Raw genomic sequence first — 20,082 nt, 5'->3', positions numbered from 1 at the left:
AAGACTACATAAAAGCTTCAGTATGGATTACTTGTCCACATAAAGAAAATAAAAATCCTCACAACTGGACCAATAAGTAACATCATATTAAATGGAGAAAAGATTGAATTTGTCAAGGATTTCATTTTACTTGGATCCGCAATCAACACCCGTGAAAGCAGCAGTCAAGAAATCAAAAGACTCGTTGCATTGGGCAACTCTGCTTTAAAGGACCTCTTTAAAGTGTTGAAAAACAAAGATATCACCCTGAAGACTCAGGTGCATCTTACCCAAGCCATGGTATTTTCAATCGCATCATATTCATGTGAAAGCTGGACAATGAAGAATTGAAGCCTTTGAATTGTGGTGTTGGCGAAGAATATTGAACATACCATGGACTGCCAAAAGAATGAACAAATCTGTCTTGGAAGAAGTATAACTAGAATGCTCCTTAGAAGTAAGGATGGCGAGATCCCATCTTACATACTCTGGACATGTTGTCAGGAGGGATCAGTCCCTGGAAAAGGACATCATGCTTGGAAAAGTACAGGGTCAGTGGAAAAAAGGAAGACCCTCAATGAAATGGATTGACACAGTGGCTGAAACAATGGGCTCAAGCATAACAAGGATTATAAGCATGGTGCAGGACCTGACAGTGTTTTGTTCTGTGGTACATAGGGCCTCTATGAGTCAGAACCAACTCAACTCCACCTAACAACAATAAGATGTGCCTGACCCAAGTTGTGGTATTTTCTATTGGCTCATATGCATGCAAAAGCTGGACAATGAATAAGGAAGATTGAAGAAAAATTGATGCCTTTTAGTTATTGTGTTGGCGAAGAATATTGAATATACCATGAACTGCCAGAAGAAAAAACAAATTTGTCTTGGAAGAAATTCAGCCAGAATGCTCCTTTGAAGCGAGAATGGTGAGACTTAGTCTCACGTACTTTGGACAAGTTATCAGCAAAGACCAGTCCCTGGAGAATGGCATCATGCTTGGTAGAGGGTCAGCAAAAAAGAGGAAGACCCTCAACGAGATCGATTGACACAGTGGCTGCAACAATGGGCTCAAGCACAGCAACGATTGTGTGGATGGTGCAGGACTGGGCAATGTTTGGTTCCGTTGTACATAGGGTCCCTATGAGTCAGAATCAGCTCAACAGCACCTAACAACAACTCCCTTTATTCCCGCTTTATCATATAGGAAGGATGATTTTCTCTGTGTATTATTTTTCCAAGGACTATATCTTTCAGCCATACTTGCATGCTTGCTGGTTCCCTCAACCTGCTGCCCACTTTCACACCTTCATAGCTTTAATTCATGATGTCCTCTTCACCTGCAACGCCCAGCACTCCTTTTCCTCTGCATCTCAAATGTCATCTCTTCTCTGAGGTCTTTTCCTACCACTTCAAGAAGATGGAGCAATTAAAAATACCTCTAGTATAGCACTTATCACAATGCATTTTGTCTTTTCTCTGTCTTCTCTACTAGACTTTGATTCCCTTAATGGTGAGTTTCTGTTTCTTATTCAGCCTCTTATTTCCACGGCAACCAGTATGATTCATGGTACCACAGTTAGTACTCAGTAAATGCCTGTTGAAATGAAAACTATCCCTAGTGGTAGCTTGGGTATAGGCTATTCAGAGCCTACTGGAAAGGAACGTACTTGTCATTCACAAAAGAATACATCAGCAACCTCTCCTCTATAAACTTCTTCCATTCTGGCTTTTCAACTTGAAGGTCTCGGTAGTTATCATTAGACACAATGATGCCGTCAGAATCAAAAGCCAGTTTGACTATGAACCGGTCATCATAGCAGACAACTCTCCTGCCCTGGACCCTTCGGGATGGAGTGAAGACGAGAATTTTTTCCTTCTCCAGTTTACGTAGGATATCTTGATCTGTCAAAATATGGATTACATGCCAGAGAATATAAATCATCTTTGAAAATCAATAGCATTTTCTCAATATTACAGATACAAAGTTGGTATTAGACGAATATATTATCTGCCCTTATAGAGAAAGTGGGCTCTATTCCTGGCTATGGCACCAAATTGGATTGTGACTTTAGTCAAGACACCTTCTTTTTGGATTTCAGGTTTCTTTTCAATAAAATGAAGGAACTGGATTCAATGACATATAAGTTTTAAAAACTTCCATGCAGAGTGAGACATAATGCTAATACCCTAGCATTCTTGATGCTTGTTTTGCCCTTTGGCTGAAGCACCAGCTTTTGGCTGTTGAAAACAGGGCGGTAGGCAATAGTCTGTCAGGAGGAGAAGAAAGCATCTCTCCTAGGGACACACATTTTTGGCTTTTGCTGGAAGGAAGGCCAAAACTAAGGAGAAAATCAAGCTCAAGCATGTAAATATGGACCCCCTTTACTTTTTTATTTACTTTTAGCTCCCGAATTGCTGAGGAGAAAAAGCTTATGGGCTGAGCTTGAGCAGGGCCAGGGTCCACTCTCACACTGAGACAGGGCGCCTGTGCAGTTGCTGGCAGACAGCTCCACACACAGCTCTGACAGCCATTCACTGGATTTTCCAATCAGGCATATTGGGCAACAGCTTATACTCAGAGGACTCGAGTCTGTGTGCTCTCAAAATGCTGAAGAGAGCTAGCTTCTTACACTATTGTAAGTGAATATAGTGACCCTATTGCCCTTAAGGTGGCATTATGACTTTTTTGGGCCTTCAGCACTTTTGCCTTCATGGACCCCTTTCTCCGTAAAGAAATATTAAAAATTATATTTTATGACTGCGTTGGTATAAAGACAAATATAATCTAGCTAGAATCATTATCAAACATTCATTATTATTATATTCTCTTTTTTTCTTTTGATTTTAAAAGAAAATAATATTGAAATATTCCTGTGGTCTTCTAAAAGTATCATGAACCTTAGGTGCTGGGCTTACTATGCCTCATGGATAAGTCAGTTTTGACTGCCATGAGATTTTTCTCTCTACACTATATTTTATGCCCTAATTTGTAAACCTCTACAACCACTTCTCTGGTACAGAATGAGGTCCATTGTTTATCATGGTATCTTTAGTCTTTTGAAAAATTCAGTCATGCCTATAACCAGATTCACTTCCCCTTTAGTCTGAAGTTGAATATAAAAGCACTCCTTTTTTTCAACTATGTGCTGAATTGAAGTCTCTCTTTAACCGCCTTATGCCTCAAAGCAATGATAGTTTTATCTGGATCAGGAAAAATGCTCTTTTAAAAATACACTTAATGAAAAATTAAATATACTTAATCACTTAGAAAAAGAATTATTTCAACTGTGATCGTCAACCTTTCCCCAAACTATATTCTAGCTTTGCCTCTGGATGAGAAGAAATGTCATATTTGAGCTAGTACCTGTAATTGGTGCATCAGGGCGGGATTGCTCCTTTCTCCATGCAGGCACAAATACAGTAATATCTTTATGGCCTTTATCTAGAAACCAATCCACAGCAAGTTGTATTCCTCTGCAGGAGAATCCTTCTTTATTCCCATGACTTTAAGATGATAGAGTATGAGAGGAGATAGGATTGACAGCAATTAGCAAAGAAATACCCGTAACAGACGTTTTCTTAGTACCAAGGGATTAAAAACAGGCTTTTTTTCCCCTTGATGAAGCAAATGAATATGTTTTTAGAAAAGCAAATCAAATTTTTCTTATTCAATCATTATAAATATTGCCATTATTATTTATAATTTCATTAGAGTTCGGGGATAGTTAATTACGACTCCCAATTTAGAGCAGCTCTGGTGGCTATTTCCTATCACTAGTTCCATTTTTTCTTTCTGTTTCTACTACCACCTTCTTTTCAAAAGCTCAGATGTTCATAACTTTTGCAGGTGAAAATAGAAAAGTTGTCATCAGAGGCTTATATAAAGGGTATATGACAGATTATTTGGAGATGAGACTAACACATATATTTCTAGTGTTTTTTTCTAAGCTGATCGAAAATGCTTATTACATATTACACATGTTGATTTAATTAAATACAATGCACCAACAAAAGTTACATTCTTTAAAATTCATGCATAATATGTTAAAAGAGAAAAGATACAAACTATATATAACCCCAATTTTGTAGAATAAAACCTATGTATAAACTTAGAAAAAAACTAAATAGTTACATCAAAATATTAATAATTGTTATTCTCTATGAGAGTGACTTATTTTCTTTCTCTAATTCCAAAATTTCTTAAAAATCAAGTATTACTTTTATAATCAGAACATGATGTTAAAAGAGAAGAAATTGTGTCACAATTACTTGTAGGAATGAACACTGTGAAAATTTTAAAAGCCAAGCGTAATTCATTTGAATGGAAGTCGGAAGGGAGAAAATCAGTAGATGAATTGTAAAAAGATATATTTATTGCCATTTTTTTTAACTGAAATTGAAAGGAATTTATTTATATTGGTATATAGGGAAAATATTTTTATCATTATTATTTATTTATAATTATTACTTATACTAGCACATCTAAAAATCCAAGTGAAATATTTATATGAGCTACCAGTACCAATTGCCGTCAAGTCGACTCCAACTCATGGCAACTCCGTGTGTGTTGTGTCAGAGTAGAAAGGTGTCCTATACGGTTTTCTTTCCTTATTTTCATTTTTAATTTTATTTATCTATTAAAATTTCTTTTCTTTTTTAAAATTGTGCTTTAGGTGAGAGTTTCTGACTCACAGCGACTCTAAGGGCAGAGCAGAACTGCCCAATAGGGTTTCCAAGGAGCACAACTCATAGCGACCCTATAGGGCAGAGCAGAACTGCCCAATAGGGTTTCCAAGGAACACCTAGTGGATTCGAACTGCCGACCTTTTGGTTAACTGCCGAACTCTTAACCACGATGCTACTCAAGTTAATTTCTCATTCAAAAATTCATGCACATATTATTTTGTGACATTGCTTGCAATCCCCACAATGTGAGCGCGTGCTCCCCCTTTCCACCCTGGGTTCCCTTTGTGCACTGGTCCAGTTCCTGTCCCTTCCCGCCTTCTCGTCCTGCTTTTGGACAGGAGCTGCCCATTTGGCCTCCTATATTTGATTGAACTAAGAAGCACCTTCCTCACTTGTGTTATTTTTTTGTTTTATAGGCCTGTCTAACCTTTGTCTGAAAAGTAGACTTTGGGGATGGTTTCAGCTCTGGGTTAGCAAGAAGTCCAGGAGCCATAGTTTCAGGGGTTTCTCCAGTCTCTATCAGACCAGCAAGTCTGGTCTTTTTACGTGAATTTGAATTCTGTTCTACAGTTTTCCCTTGCTCTGTCTGGGACTCTCTGTTGTGATCCCTGTCAGGGCAGTCCTTGGTGGTAGACTTAGTTCTGGTCTCAGGCTGGTGGAGTCCCTGGTTCATGTGGTCCTTTAGTCCTTAGGGTGAATATTTTCCTTGTGTCTTTGGTTTTCTTCATTCTCCTTTGCTCCGGGTGGAATGGGGCCAATAGATGTATCTTAGATGGCCGCTCTCAGGCTTTTAAGACCACAGATGCTACTCACCAAAGTGGGATGTAGAACATCTTTATAAAATATGTTATGCCAATTGACCTAGATGTCCCCTAAGACTATGGTCCACTGGCCCTAGCCCCAGCTACTTGGTCGTCAAAGTGTCTGGATGTGCCTGGGAAACTTCTGTGCTTTTGCTTTGGTCTAAAACCAAACTGCCAACCCTTTGGTTAGCAGCCGTAGCACCTAACCACTTAACCACTAGGCCACCAGGGTTTCCTGCTTTGGTCTAGTTGTGCTTATTTCCTGTATATTGTGTGTTGTCCTTCCCTTCACTGAAGTTGACACTTGTCAACTATCTAGTTAGTGATTTCCCCTTGACCTCCCTTCAAATTCTTATAATAGTGGTCTCATACAATATTTGTCCTTATGTGATTGACTTCTTTCACTCAGCATAATGCCCTCAGGATTCATCCATGCTGTGAGATGTTTTTGCAGATTCATTATTGTTCTTTATTGTTGCATAGTATTCCATTGTGTGTATGTACCATAACTTGTTTATCCAGTCATCTGTTGATGGGCATTTAGGATGTTTCCATCTTTTTCCTAATGTGAATAGTGCTACAATGAACATGACTGTGCATATGTCTATTTGTGTGATGCCTCTTATTTCTCTAGGGTATATTCCTAGGAGTGGGATTGCTGGATCACATGGTAGTTCTATTTCTAGCTTTTTAAGGAAGCACCAAATAGATTTCCAAAGTGGTTGTACCATTTTACGTACACCAGCAGTGTATAAGAGTTCCAATCTCCCCGCAACCTCTCCAACATTTGTTATTTTGTGTTATTTTTTTGGATTTGTGCCAGCATTGCCAGGGTGAGACGTTATGTCAATGAAGTTTTGATTTGCATTTTTTTTAATGGCTAATGACTGTGAGCATTTTCTCATGTGTCTGTTAGCCCCCTGAATATCTTGTTTGGTGAAGTGTCTGTTCGTATCTTTAGCTCATTTTTTAATTGGATTATTTTTCTTTTTGTTATTGAGGTGTTGCAGTATCTTGTAGATTTTAGAGATCAGACCCTTATCGAGTATGTAGTAGCCAAAAAAATTTCCCCAGTCCATAAGTTCTCTTTTCGCTCTTTTGGTGAAGTCTTTTGATGAGCATAAGTGTTTGATTTTTAGGAGCTCCCAGTTATCTAATTTCCCTTCTGGTGTTTGTGCATTGTTAGTTATTATTTGTATACTAGCTAGGCCATGTATTAGGGCCCCTAGCATTGTCCTTATTTTTTCTTCCATGATCTTTACCATTTTAGATTTTATATTTAGGTCTTTGATCCATTTTGAGTTAGTTTTTTTTTTTCTTTGTATGGTGTGAGATATTGGTCCTGTTTCATTTTTTTTTTACAGGTGGATATCCAGTTATGCCAGCACTATTTGTTAAAGAGACTCTTTTCCCCATTTAATGGACTTTGGGCCTTTGTCAAATATCAGCTGCTCATACATGGACGGATTTATGTCTGGATTCTCAATTCTGTTCCATTGGTCTATGTGTCTGTTGTACAAGTACCAGGCTGTTTTGACTACTGTGGCTGTATAATATGTTCTAAAATTAAGTAGTGTGAGGCCTACTCCTTTTTACTTCTTCAGTAATCCTTTACTTATCCGGGGCCTCTTCTGTTTCCATATAAAGTTGGTGATTTGTTTCTCTATCTCGTTAAAACATGCTGTTGGGATTTGGATCAGGATTGCATTGTATCTGTAGATCGCTTTGCGTAGAATAGACATTCTCACAATGTTGAGTCTTCCTATTCGTGAGCATGGTATGTTTTTCCACTTATGTAGGTCTCTTGGTTTCTTGCAGTAGTGCTTCATAGTTTTCTTTGTATGTCTCTTTTTTGGTTTCTTGCAGTAGTGCTTCATAGTTTTCTTTGTCTCTTTTGGTTTCTTGCAGTAGTGCTTCATAGTGTTCTTTGTATAGGTCTTTTATATACCTGGATAGATTTAATCTTAAGTACTTTATTTTCTTGGGGTTATTGTAAATGGTACTGATTTGGTGATGTCCTTTTTGAAGTTTTGTTGTTGGTGTAGAGGAATCCTACTCATCTTGTATTTTAATCTTGTATACTGCTACTTTGCTGAATTTTGGGGGGTTTTCTGTACATAAGATCATATCTTCTGTGAATAGGGATAATTTTATCTCTTCCCTAGCAATTCGGATGTTTTTAATTTCTTTTTCTTACCTTATTGCTCTAATCAGGCCTCCAGCACAATGTTGAATAAAAGTGGTGATAAAGGGCATCATTGGCTGGTTCCCATTCTCAGGGGGAATGCTTTCAGTCTCTTTCCATTTATAATGATGTTGGCTGTTGGCTGTGTATAAATGCCCTTTATTATGTCAAGGAATTTCCCTTCTATTCCTATTTTGCTGGGAGTTTTTATCAGGAATGGGTGTTGGACTTCGTCCAATGCCTTTTCTGTGTCCATTGATAAGATCATATGGTTCTTTTGTTTTATTTATATGGTGGATTATGTTTATTGATTTTCTAATGTTGAACCATTCTTACATACCTGGTATGAATCCCACTTGGTCATGATGTATTTTTTTTTTGATATGCTGTTGAAATTCTATTGCTTAGAATTTTGTTGAGGATTTTTGCTTCTATAGTCATGAAGAATATTGGTCTGTAGTTTCTTTTTTGTGGTGTCTTTGCCTGGCTTTGGTATCAGAGTTATGGTGCCTTCATAGAATGATTCGGGAGTATTCCAACCTCTTCTATGCTCTGCAATACCTTTAGTAGTACCGGTGTTAGCTCTTTTCTGAAAGTTTGGCAGGATTTTCTAGTGAAGCCATCCAGGCCAGGGCTTTTTTTGTTGGTTTTTTTTTTTTTTTTTGGTATTACCTCTTCAATCTCTTGTTATGGGTTCATTCAGTTTTTCTACTTTGGTTTGTGTTAGTTTAGGTAGGTAGTATGTTTCTAGAAATTTGTTCATTTCCTCTAGGTTTTCAAAATTGTCGGAGTACAAATTTTCGTAATATTTGGTTATGATCCTTTTTATTTCAGTTGGGTCTGTTGTGATATCACCCATCTCATTTCTTATTCCAGTTATTTGCCTCGTCTCTTGTTTTTCTTTTGTCAGTTTGGCCAATGACTTGTCGATTTTGTTGATCTTTTCAAAGAACCAACTTTTAGTCTTATTGATTCTTTCAATTGTTTTTTCTATTCTCTATTTCATTTATTTCTGCTCTAATCTTTATGACTTCCTTTCTTCTGGTGCCTGAGGGCTTGTTTTCTACTCTCTTTCTATTTGTTTAAGTTGCAGGGTTAATATTTTGATTTTGGCCCTTTCTTCTTTTTTGATATGTGCACTTATTGCTATAAATTGACCTCTAAGCACTGCTTTTGCTGTGTCCCAAAGGTTTTGGTAAGATGTGTTTTCATTCTCATTTGATTGTATGAATTTCTTATTCCAACTTTCATTTCTTCAATAACCCAGTAATTCTTAAGCAGGGTGTTCTAGTTTCCATGTATTTGACTTTTTTTCCTTGCTGTTCCTTTACTGATTTCTACTTTTATGGTATTATGATCAGAAAAGATGCTTTATATTATTTCAATGTTGTGGATCCTGTTAAGCCTTGGTTTGTGGCTTAAAATGTGGTCTACTCTGGAGAATGCTCCATGTGCATTGGACAAGAATGTATACTTTGGTGTTCTTGAGTGGAGTGTTATGTATATGTCTATGAGGTCAGGTTGGTTGATTGTGACATTTAGATCTTCTGAATCTTTATTGAGTTTCTTTCTACATTTCTGTCCTTCAGCAAAAGTGGTGTGTTGAAGTCTCCTACTATTATTGTGTAGTTTTCCATTTCTCTTTTTAATGATGTTAGAATTTCTTTTATGTATTTTGGAGCCCTGTATTTGGGTGCGTATATATTTATTATGGTTATGTTCTCCTGGTGTATTGACCCTTTAACCATTATATAGTGTACTTCTTTATCCGGTATGGTGGACTTTGCTTTAAAGTCTATTTTATTGGAGATTAATATTTCCACTCCTGCTCTTTTTTGGTTGTTGTTTGCTTGATATATCTCTTTCCATCCTTTGAGTTTTAGTTTGTGTCTTTGAGTCTAAAGCGTGTCTCTTGTAGGCAGCAGATAGACAGATCACGTTTTTTATCCATTTTGCCACTCTCTGTCTCTTTATTGGTGTTTAGTCCATTTACATTCAGCGTAATTATGGACAGGTATGAGTTTACTGCTGTCATTTTGATTTTGTGTGTGTGTGGTGTTGACAGTTTCTTTGTTCCACTTAATTTTCTGTGCGGAGTCATTTTTCTTTATGTATTTTCTTTTCATCTTTTTCATTGTTGTTGATTATGTGTTTGCTGAGTATGTTTTTCTTCTTTTTTATTTTCATGGGTAGGTTTGCTAGCTTTCTTGGTAGTTACCTTAAAATTTATCTTTAGTATGAGTCAGAATCGACTTGACGGCACTGGGTACTGGGTTTATTCTAAGTTTAAACTGATTTTATTTCTTTGTATCACCTTAACATATTGATGTCTCTGGCTCCCTATTTTCAGCCTTTTAGCTTCAACTTCCATATCTGGAGTGATAACTGGTTGATCTGTCCTGAGTTCTAGTCTTGGGTTGTTGTCTGATATTGTTGGTTCTCTAATTGGGGTACTACCTTTAATACTTTTTGTAATTTTGGTTTGGTTTTTATAAATTCTGTTAAATTCTCTTTATCTGAAAATGACCTTATTTTGCCATTGTATTTGAGAGACAGTTTTGCTGGATATATAATTCTTGGCTGGCAATTTTTTTTTCCTTCAAGACTTTATATATGTCATTCCATTGCCTTTTTGGCTGCATGGTTTCTGCTGAGTAGTCAGAGTTTAGTCTTATTGGTTCTCCTTTGTAGGTGACATTGTTTATCCCAGTCACTCTCAAGATTCTATCTTTGTCTTTGGTTTTGGCATGCTTGATTCTGATATGTCTTGGTAACTTTCTTTTGGGATCTACCTTGTGTGGGGTTCTTTGAGCTTTTTGAATAGAATCTTCTTATCATTGATGGTATCAGGGAAGTTTTCTGCTGGCAGATATTCAACAATTCTCTCCATGTTTTCTGTTGTTCCCCCTTCTTCTGGTACCCTGATCACTTGTAGGTTTTTCCTCTTGATAGTATCCTACATAATTCTTAGGCTCTCTTCATTTTTTTTAATTCTTTTTTCTGATTTTTCCTCAAATAAATTTGTGTCAAGGAATTTATCTTCAGTCTCAGTAATTTCAACTTCCATTGCTTCAATTCTGCTCCTATGACCTTGTATTGAGTTGTCTAATTGTGAAATTTTATTGTTAATCTTTTGGATTTCTAGTTACTGTCTCTTTATGGTTTCTAGCAACCTGTTAAATTTGTCATTTTGTTCTTGTATTATTTTCCTGTATTCCTCTATTGCTTTGTCTGTGTGTTCCTTGGCTTGGTCTGAGTTTTGCTTGATCTCCTTCCTGATCTCTTGGAGAGCTCTATCTCAGGTAATTCCATGACCTTATCTTCCTCCAGGAGGTTTCCTGGTTCTTTATTTTGGTCACTTGCTGGAGCCATCTTGACCTGCTTCTTTAAGTGATTTGATATTGACTGTTGTCTCCAACGCATTAATAAATTATTATATTTATTTATTGTATGTTTGTTTACTGTGTCCTAGCTTTTTGTTTTGTTTTGATATGCCCAAGAAGGCTGGCATGTGAGCTACTTTGGTTTGGGGCATCTTTAAAGTTCTCACGTTCAGTCTTCAGGTGGTTAGAGCAGCTACTAGGTGTGTAAGCCCAGGAGTCTGTTCACTTTTCTTGTGTAGGTGCAGCACAGGTGTCCAGGTAGTCGGTCACCAACTGTGTGGTGCAGACTCTCTCCTACAGTCCTAGATGGGCAGGGCTGCATAGGGGGTGTTTGGAGAAGGCACAGGTATCTGTCTATAGTAGAGGGCTATGTGCGGAGCAATGCAGGGAGCTTATTGCTGCCCCCGGCTGCCTGGGTGGAGGGCATGTCCCTGTCCCCTAGAGTGCGTAGTGGGTGGGATAATGCATCCAGTCCTTGGGCAGCTGGTGCTGTTGGCTAGTGGGACTAGGATGCTCCACTTATCCTCAGCCCCCAGCTGTGGGTGGCTAGATGGGGTGGGTGGTACCACCAGCTCTCAGGTCTCTGATGTGGGTGGGTAAGGACCCTGCTTAATTGGCAGGGCATTGTTGATTGTCACAAATCTGCTGCTCCCCCTTGGCTGCTGCAATTGGAAATGGGCTTCAGGTGTATGCCCTGTTTTATGCTAATGAGGACATGAGGTATTGAATTGGCCCAAACAGGTCTAGGCAGGGGTGAATGGCATTGCAAGTCTGTAGACCCCTTATTCCAGTGGCTGGATGAAAGGGCAGGGCCTCCCAAACCACCCTGAGTTCCTGGTTCGGGGGTATGGCATTTTTTAAAGCGATGAGACTGGTGCGGGTGTGGATAGCCCTGAGTTCTGGCTTAGGGGTGCAGCAGTTGTTGAATACTGCTGGACTGGTGTCAGAATGGATCAGGGTGCATGGTGAGTGAGGGGAAGGAAGCACTTTGCCATTGTGAAACTTCCAAAGGGGGAGGGGTTATTTTGCCCCCACACAGTAGGTTAGATGCTTGCACTTAACTTTTGCAGGTCCAGGCTGCTTCCACCCACCTCCAGAGGCTTATGCGGATTCACCACCACCCAACCTCACCCAACGTGGTGAGATATGTCCCAAATGCTGCCGCTCGCCTCAGCCCTCTTTGGCCAGCTGACCCAGCACCAGCAGGTTGTTGGCAACCTCTCAACTGGCACTTCTTCACTGCTTTTGAATTGTCTCTCTTTCCCTCTGCCACTCAATCTGACTCTTCAGCTTTGCCTTTGATGATCAGGGCTTCCAGATTGTCAAGTATAATTGATTCCCTTGTTTTTCTTGGATCTTTATTATAAGAGGGATGACAGGAAGCATCTGACTATTCTGCCATCTTGGCCCCACCTCCCTGTTGGCATCATTGAAACTGTCACATCCTGTCTCCGAGTGGTCAGAGCAGCTACTAAGTGTGTGAGCTCAGGAGTCTGTTCACTGTTCTTATGGGGATGCAGTTATTCAGGGCATAGTTGTCCAGGCTGTTGGTCACCAAGTGTTTGGTGCAGACTCTTTCTCCTACAGCTCTAGGTGGGCAGGGCTGTGTGGGGGTGTTTGGAACAGGCACAGGTCTCTGGTTGTAGTGGGGTGCTACGTGTGGGGCAAGGCAGAGGGCTGACAGCTTCCCGTGGGTTACTGGATGGAGTGCATGTCTCTGTCCCCTAAAGTGCGGAGAGTGGGTGGCTTTAGTGCAGCTGGTCCTTGGGAACCCAGTGCTGTTGGCTGGAGAGATTGGGAGGCACCATTAATTCTCAGACCCCTCTCATGTGTGGTTAGATGGAGTAGGTAATACCACTGACATTTAGACCCCCAGTTTATGTGGATGAGGCCCCTTCTTGGGGGTGGGAAAGTGTTGAATGTCACAAATCTGCAGCTTCCCCATGGCCGCTGCGGGTGAAAATGGGCTTCAGATGTGCGCGCCCTGCTGTTCTAGGCTAATGTGGGTATGTGGTGTTAAACCGACCCACAAGGGACTGGGCAGAGGTGAAGGGCTCTGCAAGTCTGTGGACCCTGTATGCCAGTGCCTGGATGAAGGGCAGGGTCTCCCGACAGGCCCTGAATTCTTGGCTTAGGGGGTGTGGCTTCATTGAACACCATGGAACTGGTGTTGGAGTGAGGCGGGGTGTGGGTGAGGGGATGGGAGTGTTTCTCCATTGTGAAGCTCTGGTGGGGAGGTGTTATTTTGCCAGTGCATATGGTAGGTTGGGAGCTTACACTTAACTTTCACAGGTCTGGTGTCACTCCTGTTTTGTTCTGGAGGTGTGTGTAGATTCACTGCTGCTTGGCTGCACCAACGTGGTGGGCCTTGACTTGGGATGTCGCTGCTTGCCTCAGCGCGTGTGTGCTGTGCAGACTCAGCTAGCAGGGCACTGGTGATCCGTGATCTGTAGTTTCCCATTTCCACTCCTTTTGTATTGTCTCTCCTTCCACCTGCCACTCAGTCCAATTCTTCAGCTTTATCTTTGATGATTAAGGTTCCTAGAATGTCATATATATTCCATTCACTTGCTTTTTCAGGTCTTTCTTATAAGAGGGGTGACAGGAAGTATCTGACTATCCCACCATCTTGGCCCCACCTCTCTCTATTGTCATCATTTTAAAAACCAAAAAATGTGTACTAGACTTGTGCCTAGATCTGGTGCTCTGACATATCCATTTTTTTTTAGACCATACTAAATTATAGTTAATTAAACAGCTGGGATAGTAAAACAAATTATTGTAATAAAATGAATATTGATTGTTAAACAAGACTGATAAGAAGAAAAGCACAATTTTGTTAGAAAGCTAGTTAAGACCTACATTGTGATGAGATTCCGCGCTCTCTCACTGGCACTCGCTCACTCAACTACAACAGATATTAGCTCCAACTATATTGTTCCCTTTGGATGAACTTAAAAAAAAAAAGGCTCCATCAATACAGGCAATGCATGACTTTCCACTGTCTCATCACTCTCTGGCACATTGCAAAAATTTATTTGATGCCTTTGTTAACACTGAGGCATATGCTAATCACATTTAAAAGTCCCACGCATATGCTAATCACTTTTAAATTATTCACATTTTTAAGTGTGATAATTAAATTCAAGAAATAGAAAACAGCGTATAATTTTTGATGATTCCATTCTTGCATTCAATCTCAATTTAAATGTATGTATATGTTTAAATTTGATATTTATCTCCCATATCAAAAGTTAACAAACATCAGCAACTAGCGGGAAGAAAATCAGTGTTTCAATTGCGATATACCGTTATTTCACTGAAAACAACTTGATGGCATCACTATGAGTGAGATTTTTCTTCAAAAGTTGATGGATAAATGTACGAGAATGTTGTAAAGTGGAACTTCGAATGGAAGAAATCAGCAAACCCTGTGAATGTAAAATCAAAGTTATTCCCATTTTTCTAATATATTGATGATACATGGCTAGAAACATTTTAATAGTACCAGCTGTAATTCATTTCTACAAATGTATTTATGCATTCTATTCTCTTTATGTTGTCAAAGTCTGACTTGTTTTTACTGCAACTTAATATAAAAAAAAAACCAAAACCCGTTGCTATTGAGTCGATTCCGACTCATAGTGACTATAAAATATTCCCTAATGTTAATATTGTTTCTTATCCCTTGAATTCTAATATAGGATGAGCTGGAGAAAATCCATGTTGGGAATTTTTCAAGTATGAAAAGATTGAAAATGAAAGCATGGGTAACATTTGCAATACAGATGTGGTTGGAGGCCATGCAGGAATTTAGAGAGGACCTGAAGCGTTGCTATACAGATGAATATGATGCAGTGCAAAGTAAGAAGACAGAAGATTGAAGTGTCAGAAGTGTTCTGAATAAGCAACAAAAAACATTAGAAGAGTTTGCCATTCCAGAATGAATTAAAGTGAAATCAGATAAACAATTGTCTATGCGCGTGTTGAATTAGTTACTGTTAATGGTTTTTCATTTGAATTAAGTGAATATTCAGGATTCTGTAAAATTTTAAATCCATTTATTGCTTCAACTGGTCAAAATTTTTCAATCAACTCAGAGAATATTAGGGAAATTATACCTCACTTGTCCTTAAAACTTAGCTTCAAAATTAGTAGTAATCTAGAAAAATGGATGTCCTCTTTGAAAGTGGATGTTGCCAGCAGTTGAGTTGGTAAATTCTAGGATTAATGTTCAATTTGCAGAAGATGGTAAGATACATCTGTTGACACTGGAAATAAAAGAATTAAAAGAAAGACACACGGGTCTGTACATTAAAAAAAACACTGTGTATCAAATTTAAGCACATTGATTTACAACAGATTTATTCTGTAACCATGGCTCCAATATGATTAAGTTTGCTGCTTTGCTCAGAAATGATAGTGAAATCAAATGGCAAAAGTCAGGGCAAAATGACAATATTGAAGACTCTGACTTAGTGCACTCTGACTTGCAGACATTAACCATCGTGGTGTGGTGAAAGCAACAAGGTTTATAAGAAACGATTGGCTGGTATAAAGTGCACTGCAAGCACACTTCGATTAGTTATTAAAGATGCAATAAAGGATGCTCAACTGGAAGAATTTTTAGGAGAATGTCGTGAACTCTTTCAAATTATTCATATTGTGACATTTTCTACCAAATTTTCAGAAAATAATTTAAGAAAACCTGTACTGGATTGCCCAACAAGATGGAATAGTATATACACCGTGTTAGAGACCTTAGTAGGATGCAAAAATCTCTCCAATGTATTAGCTGAGAATAATATGAAATATTACTTTTCTAATGACAAATACACATATGTGAAATTAATTTTGGAAACTTAAAAAGCTTTACAAAAAGTTACAGTAAAATTGCAAAATGAACAATTAACCATGAGTGATGTTTTTGGTATGTGGGTGGAAACTAAGCTAAAATTAAGAACTCTTAATAATACATTTGGAAACACATTGATAGAAAAGTTTAATGTCAGGGAAAAGTTAACATTGAAAATAATAATGTATTAGGAGCAGTTTATCTAGATACTTGTTATCAAATTCTAATTAATTCTAAACTTAGAGTGAAGACCATATTACATTTAAAAAGCATTTGGAAAATTATAGAAAATCTGAAAAAGAGCAATACTGAAAGTGTAACAAAGGAAAGCAATTCAGGAAATATTCTCGTTTCAGTAACAATGTTGATGAGATGAAATTATTTCTCAGAATGAAAGAAAAAAGTTAGAGGTCAAATGACTGTACTGCTAATAAAAATAGACTCTATATTAATAAGCTTTGATGGTGTACAAAGAGTTGAAATAAAAGTGTTCTTGAATTTTGGGGAGAAAACCATTCACAGTATCCCCAGTTATATGAAATTGCTATAGTACTTTTGGGTGCACAAGTTAATCAGGTCAGTGTTGAAAAAGCTTTCTCAGGTTTGAAATTCATCTTGTGAAACAACAGGCATAGCTTAAATCAAAAACTATTAGAGGACATTCTTTTAATTAGGTGTAATTATGATTATTGCAATGATGTTTTCTAAATGAACTATATAATTGTGCATAGATTAAATCTATACTTGTAATAAAATGTTTATTTCATGGCAATTCTTCAGCTTAGAACTGGTGTGAATATTAATGTATTAAATATTTTATTGTGCTTTGCCTTTATGTATTAATGTATTAGATATGATAGCACACTTTGTATTTCTAGAATTTCATGAATAAATTCTTATCAATTTTGCATGACTAAGTGTTAGTAGTGAAATGCCACCTACATCAAAATTTAAGTTTGTTTTAAGTATATTTTATAGTATTAAGTGGATAGTCTCCTACTAAGAAAATATTTTTAATCTTCAATTTAATATTTATGCAGTATGTTAGGAGTGTTTTTATCACAATACCATTTTTAAATTGACTCAGTGCTGCAGTGAATTCTAGTATATTTTTAAAAATAGAATATATATCTTACATCATGTTTTTCTTTGTATTGAAATGCTTTCAAACAGTGATTAAAACTGAACATCATCGTCACTTTAGGTTTAATTAATTAAAGAATGTGTAGAAAGGAGGCGGGGCCAAGATGGCAGAATAGACGGACGCTTCTGAGAGCCCTCTCACAACAAAGACCAAAAAAAAAAAAACAAGTGAAACGAGTATATTTATGATGAGCTAGGTGCCCTGAACATCAAAGAAAAGTTAGAAAATGAACTGAGTGGCAGGAGGAAGAAGAGAGAGTTCAGAAGTGGAGAGGAGTTACCGGACCTGAAACACCGGGAGCCCTCAGGCACCATTCCTGGGAGCTGCTGTGGCAGGCTGATACTAGCGTTCTGCCGCAGTTTCCTCAGGGAGAAGTAGCCAGCCACACAGCCTACTCACACCTCCGGAACCAGAGAAGAACGGCGCTCTCGGCAAAAGCTAAGTACTTGTGCATATTTTACTGTACCACCCACTCCCAAGCCGGCTTCAGCAGCTGTTGATTTCCCTGGGCCTGAGATAAGTCCTGTTGAGCGCCTAGAGCCTTCCTCCTGGCCTTGGAGAAGGAATAAATTCACAGTGGGGGGAAAAGATGATTTGCTAGCTCCACTAAACTGGGGAGCTCAGGACAGAAGCGGCTCCAGTCCAGGCATAAATGGTATATGGACTTTGAGCACCTTTCCCCCTGCATGGACCTGGATGGGCCTATTTCAGAAGAATAGGCCCTTGTTAGCAGACTACAACTGTTTCAGCTGTGTGGTGGAGAGAAGTAGGTGCTTGATCTTTGACACTGCTTTGCCTGTTAAACAAGGTCCTCACCTTCCCACATCAGGGGCCTAAGGACTGGTGGCTCCACTCAGGTCACCCAGCCACCCATGATAGGGGTGCAAGGATAAGTGGTACCTTCCAGTCCCTACAACCAAAAACTTTGGGTGCCCATGGTATGTCTCCAGAACCCACCCACCTGTACACTGTAGGAAAGAGGGATGTACTTTCCCCAGAGACACTTGGAGGATGATTCTCAGCCCCCTGACTTGTTCAGAGTGTGACTCCCTGCTGCAAACAGATACGGGTACCTACACCAATCACCCCTGTCTTCTAAGACTGTAGGACAGAGCCTGAACAACACATTTGATGAGAAGGCACCTGGACACCTGAGCTGAATCCATACAAGAAAAGTGAATGGACTCCTAGACTGATATACCTGATAACAGCTCTAGCAATCTGGTGACAGGACATCAGAGCTTCAAAGGTGAAAATGATCAAGCTAGCTCACTCAAGCAACCCATTTGGGCATATCAAAACAAAACAAAGCAAGAAGCTAGGATACAGTAAGCAAACATAAAATAAACTGATACAATAACTTATAGATGGTTCAGAGACAACAGTCAATATCAAATCACATAAAGAAACAGACCATGATCACTTCAATAAGATTTCAAAACAAAGAATCAAGGGATCTTGTAGATGAAACTGCCTTCCTGGAATTATCAGATGCAGAAAACAAAAGATTAATATACAGAACCCTTCAAGACATCAGGAAGGAAATCAGGCAATATGCAGAACAAGCCAAGGAACACATGGATAAAGCAGTTGAAGAAATGAAAAAAGTTATTCAGGAACATAATGAAAAACTTAATGAGCAGGAAAAGTGCATAGACAGAGAGCAATCAGACATTCAGAAGGTCCACAATAAAATTACAGAATTATGCAACTCAATAGAAAGTCAGAGGTGCAGAATTGGGCAAGCAGAAGGCAGAATTAGTGAACTTGAAGATAAGGCACTTGGCACCAACTTGTTGAAGAAAAATCAGATAAAAGAATTTTAAAAAATGAAGAAAACTTAAGAATCAGGTGGGACTCTATCAAGAGAAATAACATATGAATGATTGGAGTACCAGAACAGGGAGGGATAACAGAAATTACAGAGAGAATTAGTGAAGATTTGTTGGCAGAAAACTTCCCTGGTATCATGAAAGATGAGAAGATATCTATCCAAGATGCTCATCGAACTCCATATAAGGTAGATGTTAAAAGAAAGTCACCAAGACATATTATAATCAAACTGGCCAAAACCAAAGATAAAGAGAGAATTTTAAAAGCAGCCAGGGATAAACGAAAAGTCACCTAAAAAAGAGAGTCAATAAAAATAAGCTCACACTACTCGGCAGAAACCATGCAGGCAAAAAGGCAATGAGATGACTTATATAAAGAAATGAAGGGAAAAAAATGCCAGCCAAGGATCATATATCCAGCAAAACTGTCTCTCAAATATGACGGTGAAATTAGGACATTTCCAGATAAACAGAAGTTTAGGGAATTCGTAAAAACCAAACCAAAACTAAAAAAATACTAAAGGGAGGTCTTTGGTTAGGAAATCAATAATATCAGGTATCAACCCAAGACTAGAACACTGGACAGAGCAATGAGATGTCAACCAAGACAGGGAAATCACAAAGATAAATCAAGATAAAAAAATGCTCAAACAAGGAAACAGTGATGCTATCGCGTAAAAGAAGACAACATTAAAAAAATAAAGGGGGGGTAAGAAATATAGCCATAGATCTTTCATATCAAGAGGAAGACAAGGAGATATAAAGAAATAAGAATTAGGTTTAAATCTAGAAAAAATAGGGTAAATACTAAGGCAAACACAAAGGAGACAAACTATCCTACACATCAAAATAAAATACAAGAAAAAAATAGAGATTCACCAGAAACAAAATCAGCAACAATGAATAAGAGGAAAAGGCAACATATAAACTATTCAGCACAAAAAATTAAGTTGGAAAAAGAAACTGTCTACAACACACAAAAACAGACATCAAAATGACGGCACTAAATGCACACCTACCCATAATTACAGTGAATGTAAACGGACTAAATTCACCAATAAAGAGACAGAGAGTGGTAGAATGGATTAAAAAACATGATCTGTCTATATGCTGCCTACAAGAGACACACCTTAGACTTAGAGACACAAACTAAAACTCAAGGGATGGAAAAACTATATCAAGCAAACAACAATCAGAAAGGAGCAGGAGTGG

The 20,082-nt window shown here is 38.4% G+C and overlaps 1 protein-coding gene across 1 annotated transcript in view; it reads right to left on the bottom strand.

The window, feature by feature from the left end:
• ZC3H12B (zinc finger CCCH-type containing 12B) overlaps positions 1-20,082 on the bottom strand; it is a 634,852-nt gene that overhangs the window by 8,674 nt on the left and 606,096 nt on the right. Inside the window, exons 7-8 of the mRNA XM_049873004.1 lie at positions 3,347-3,486; positions 1,650-1,884 (exon numbers count right to left, since the gene is read on the bottom strand). Coding sequence (XP_049728961.1) covers positions 1,650-1,884; positions 3,347-3,486 — 375 coding nt within the window. The remainder of the gene's footprint in view (positions 1-1,649; positions 1,885-3,346; positions 3,487-20,082) is intronic.

The sequence above is a fragment of the Elephas maximus genome, chromosome X (genome assembly GCF_024166365.1).
Source record: "Elephas maximus indicus isolate mEleMax1 chromosome X, mEleMax1 primary haplotype, whole genome shotgun sequence".
Taxonomy (NCBI): Eukaryota; Metazoa; Chordata; class Mammalia; order Proboscidea; family Elephantidae; genus Elephas; species Elephas maximus.
The sequence above is the reverse complement of the archived record's forward strand: the minus strand, read 5'-3'. Positions and strand labels throughout refer to the sequence as shown.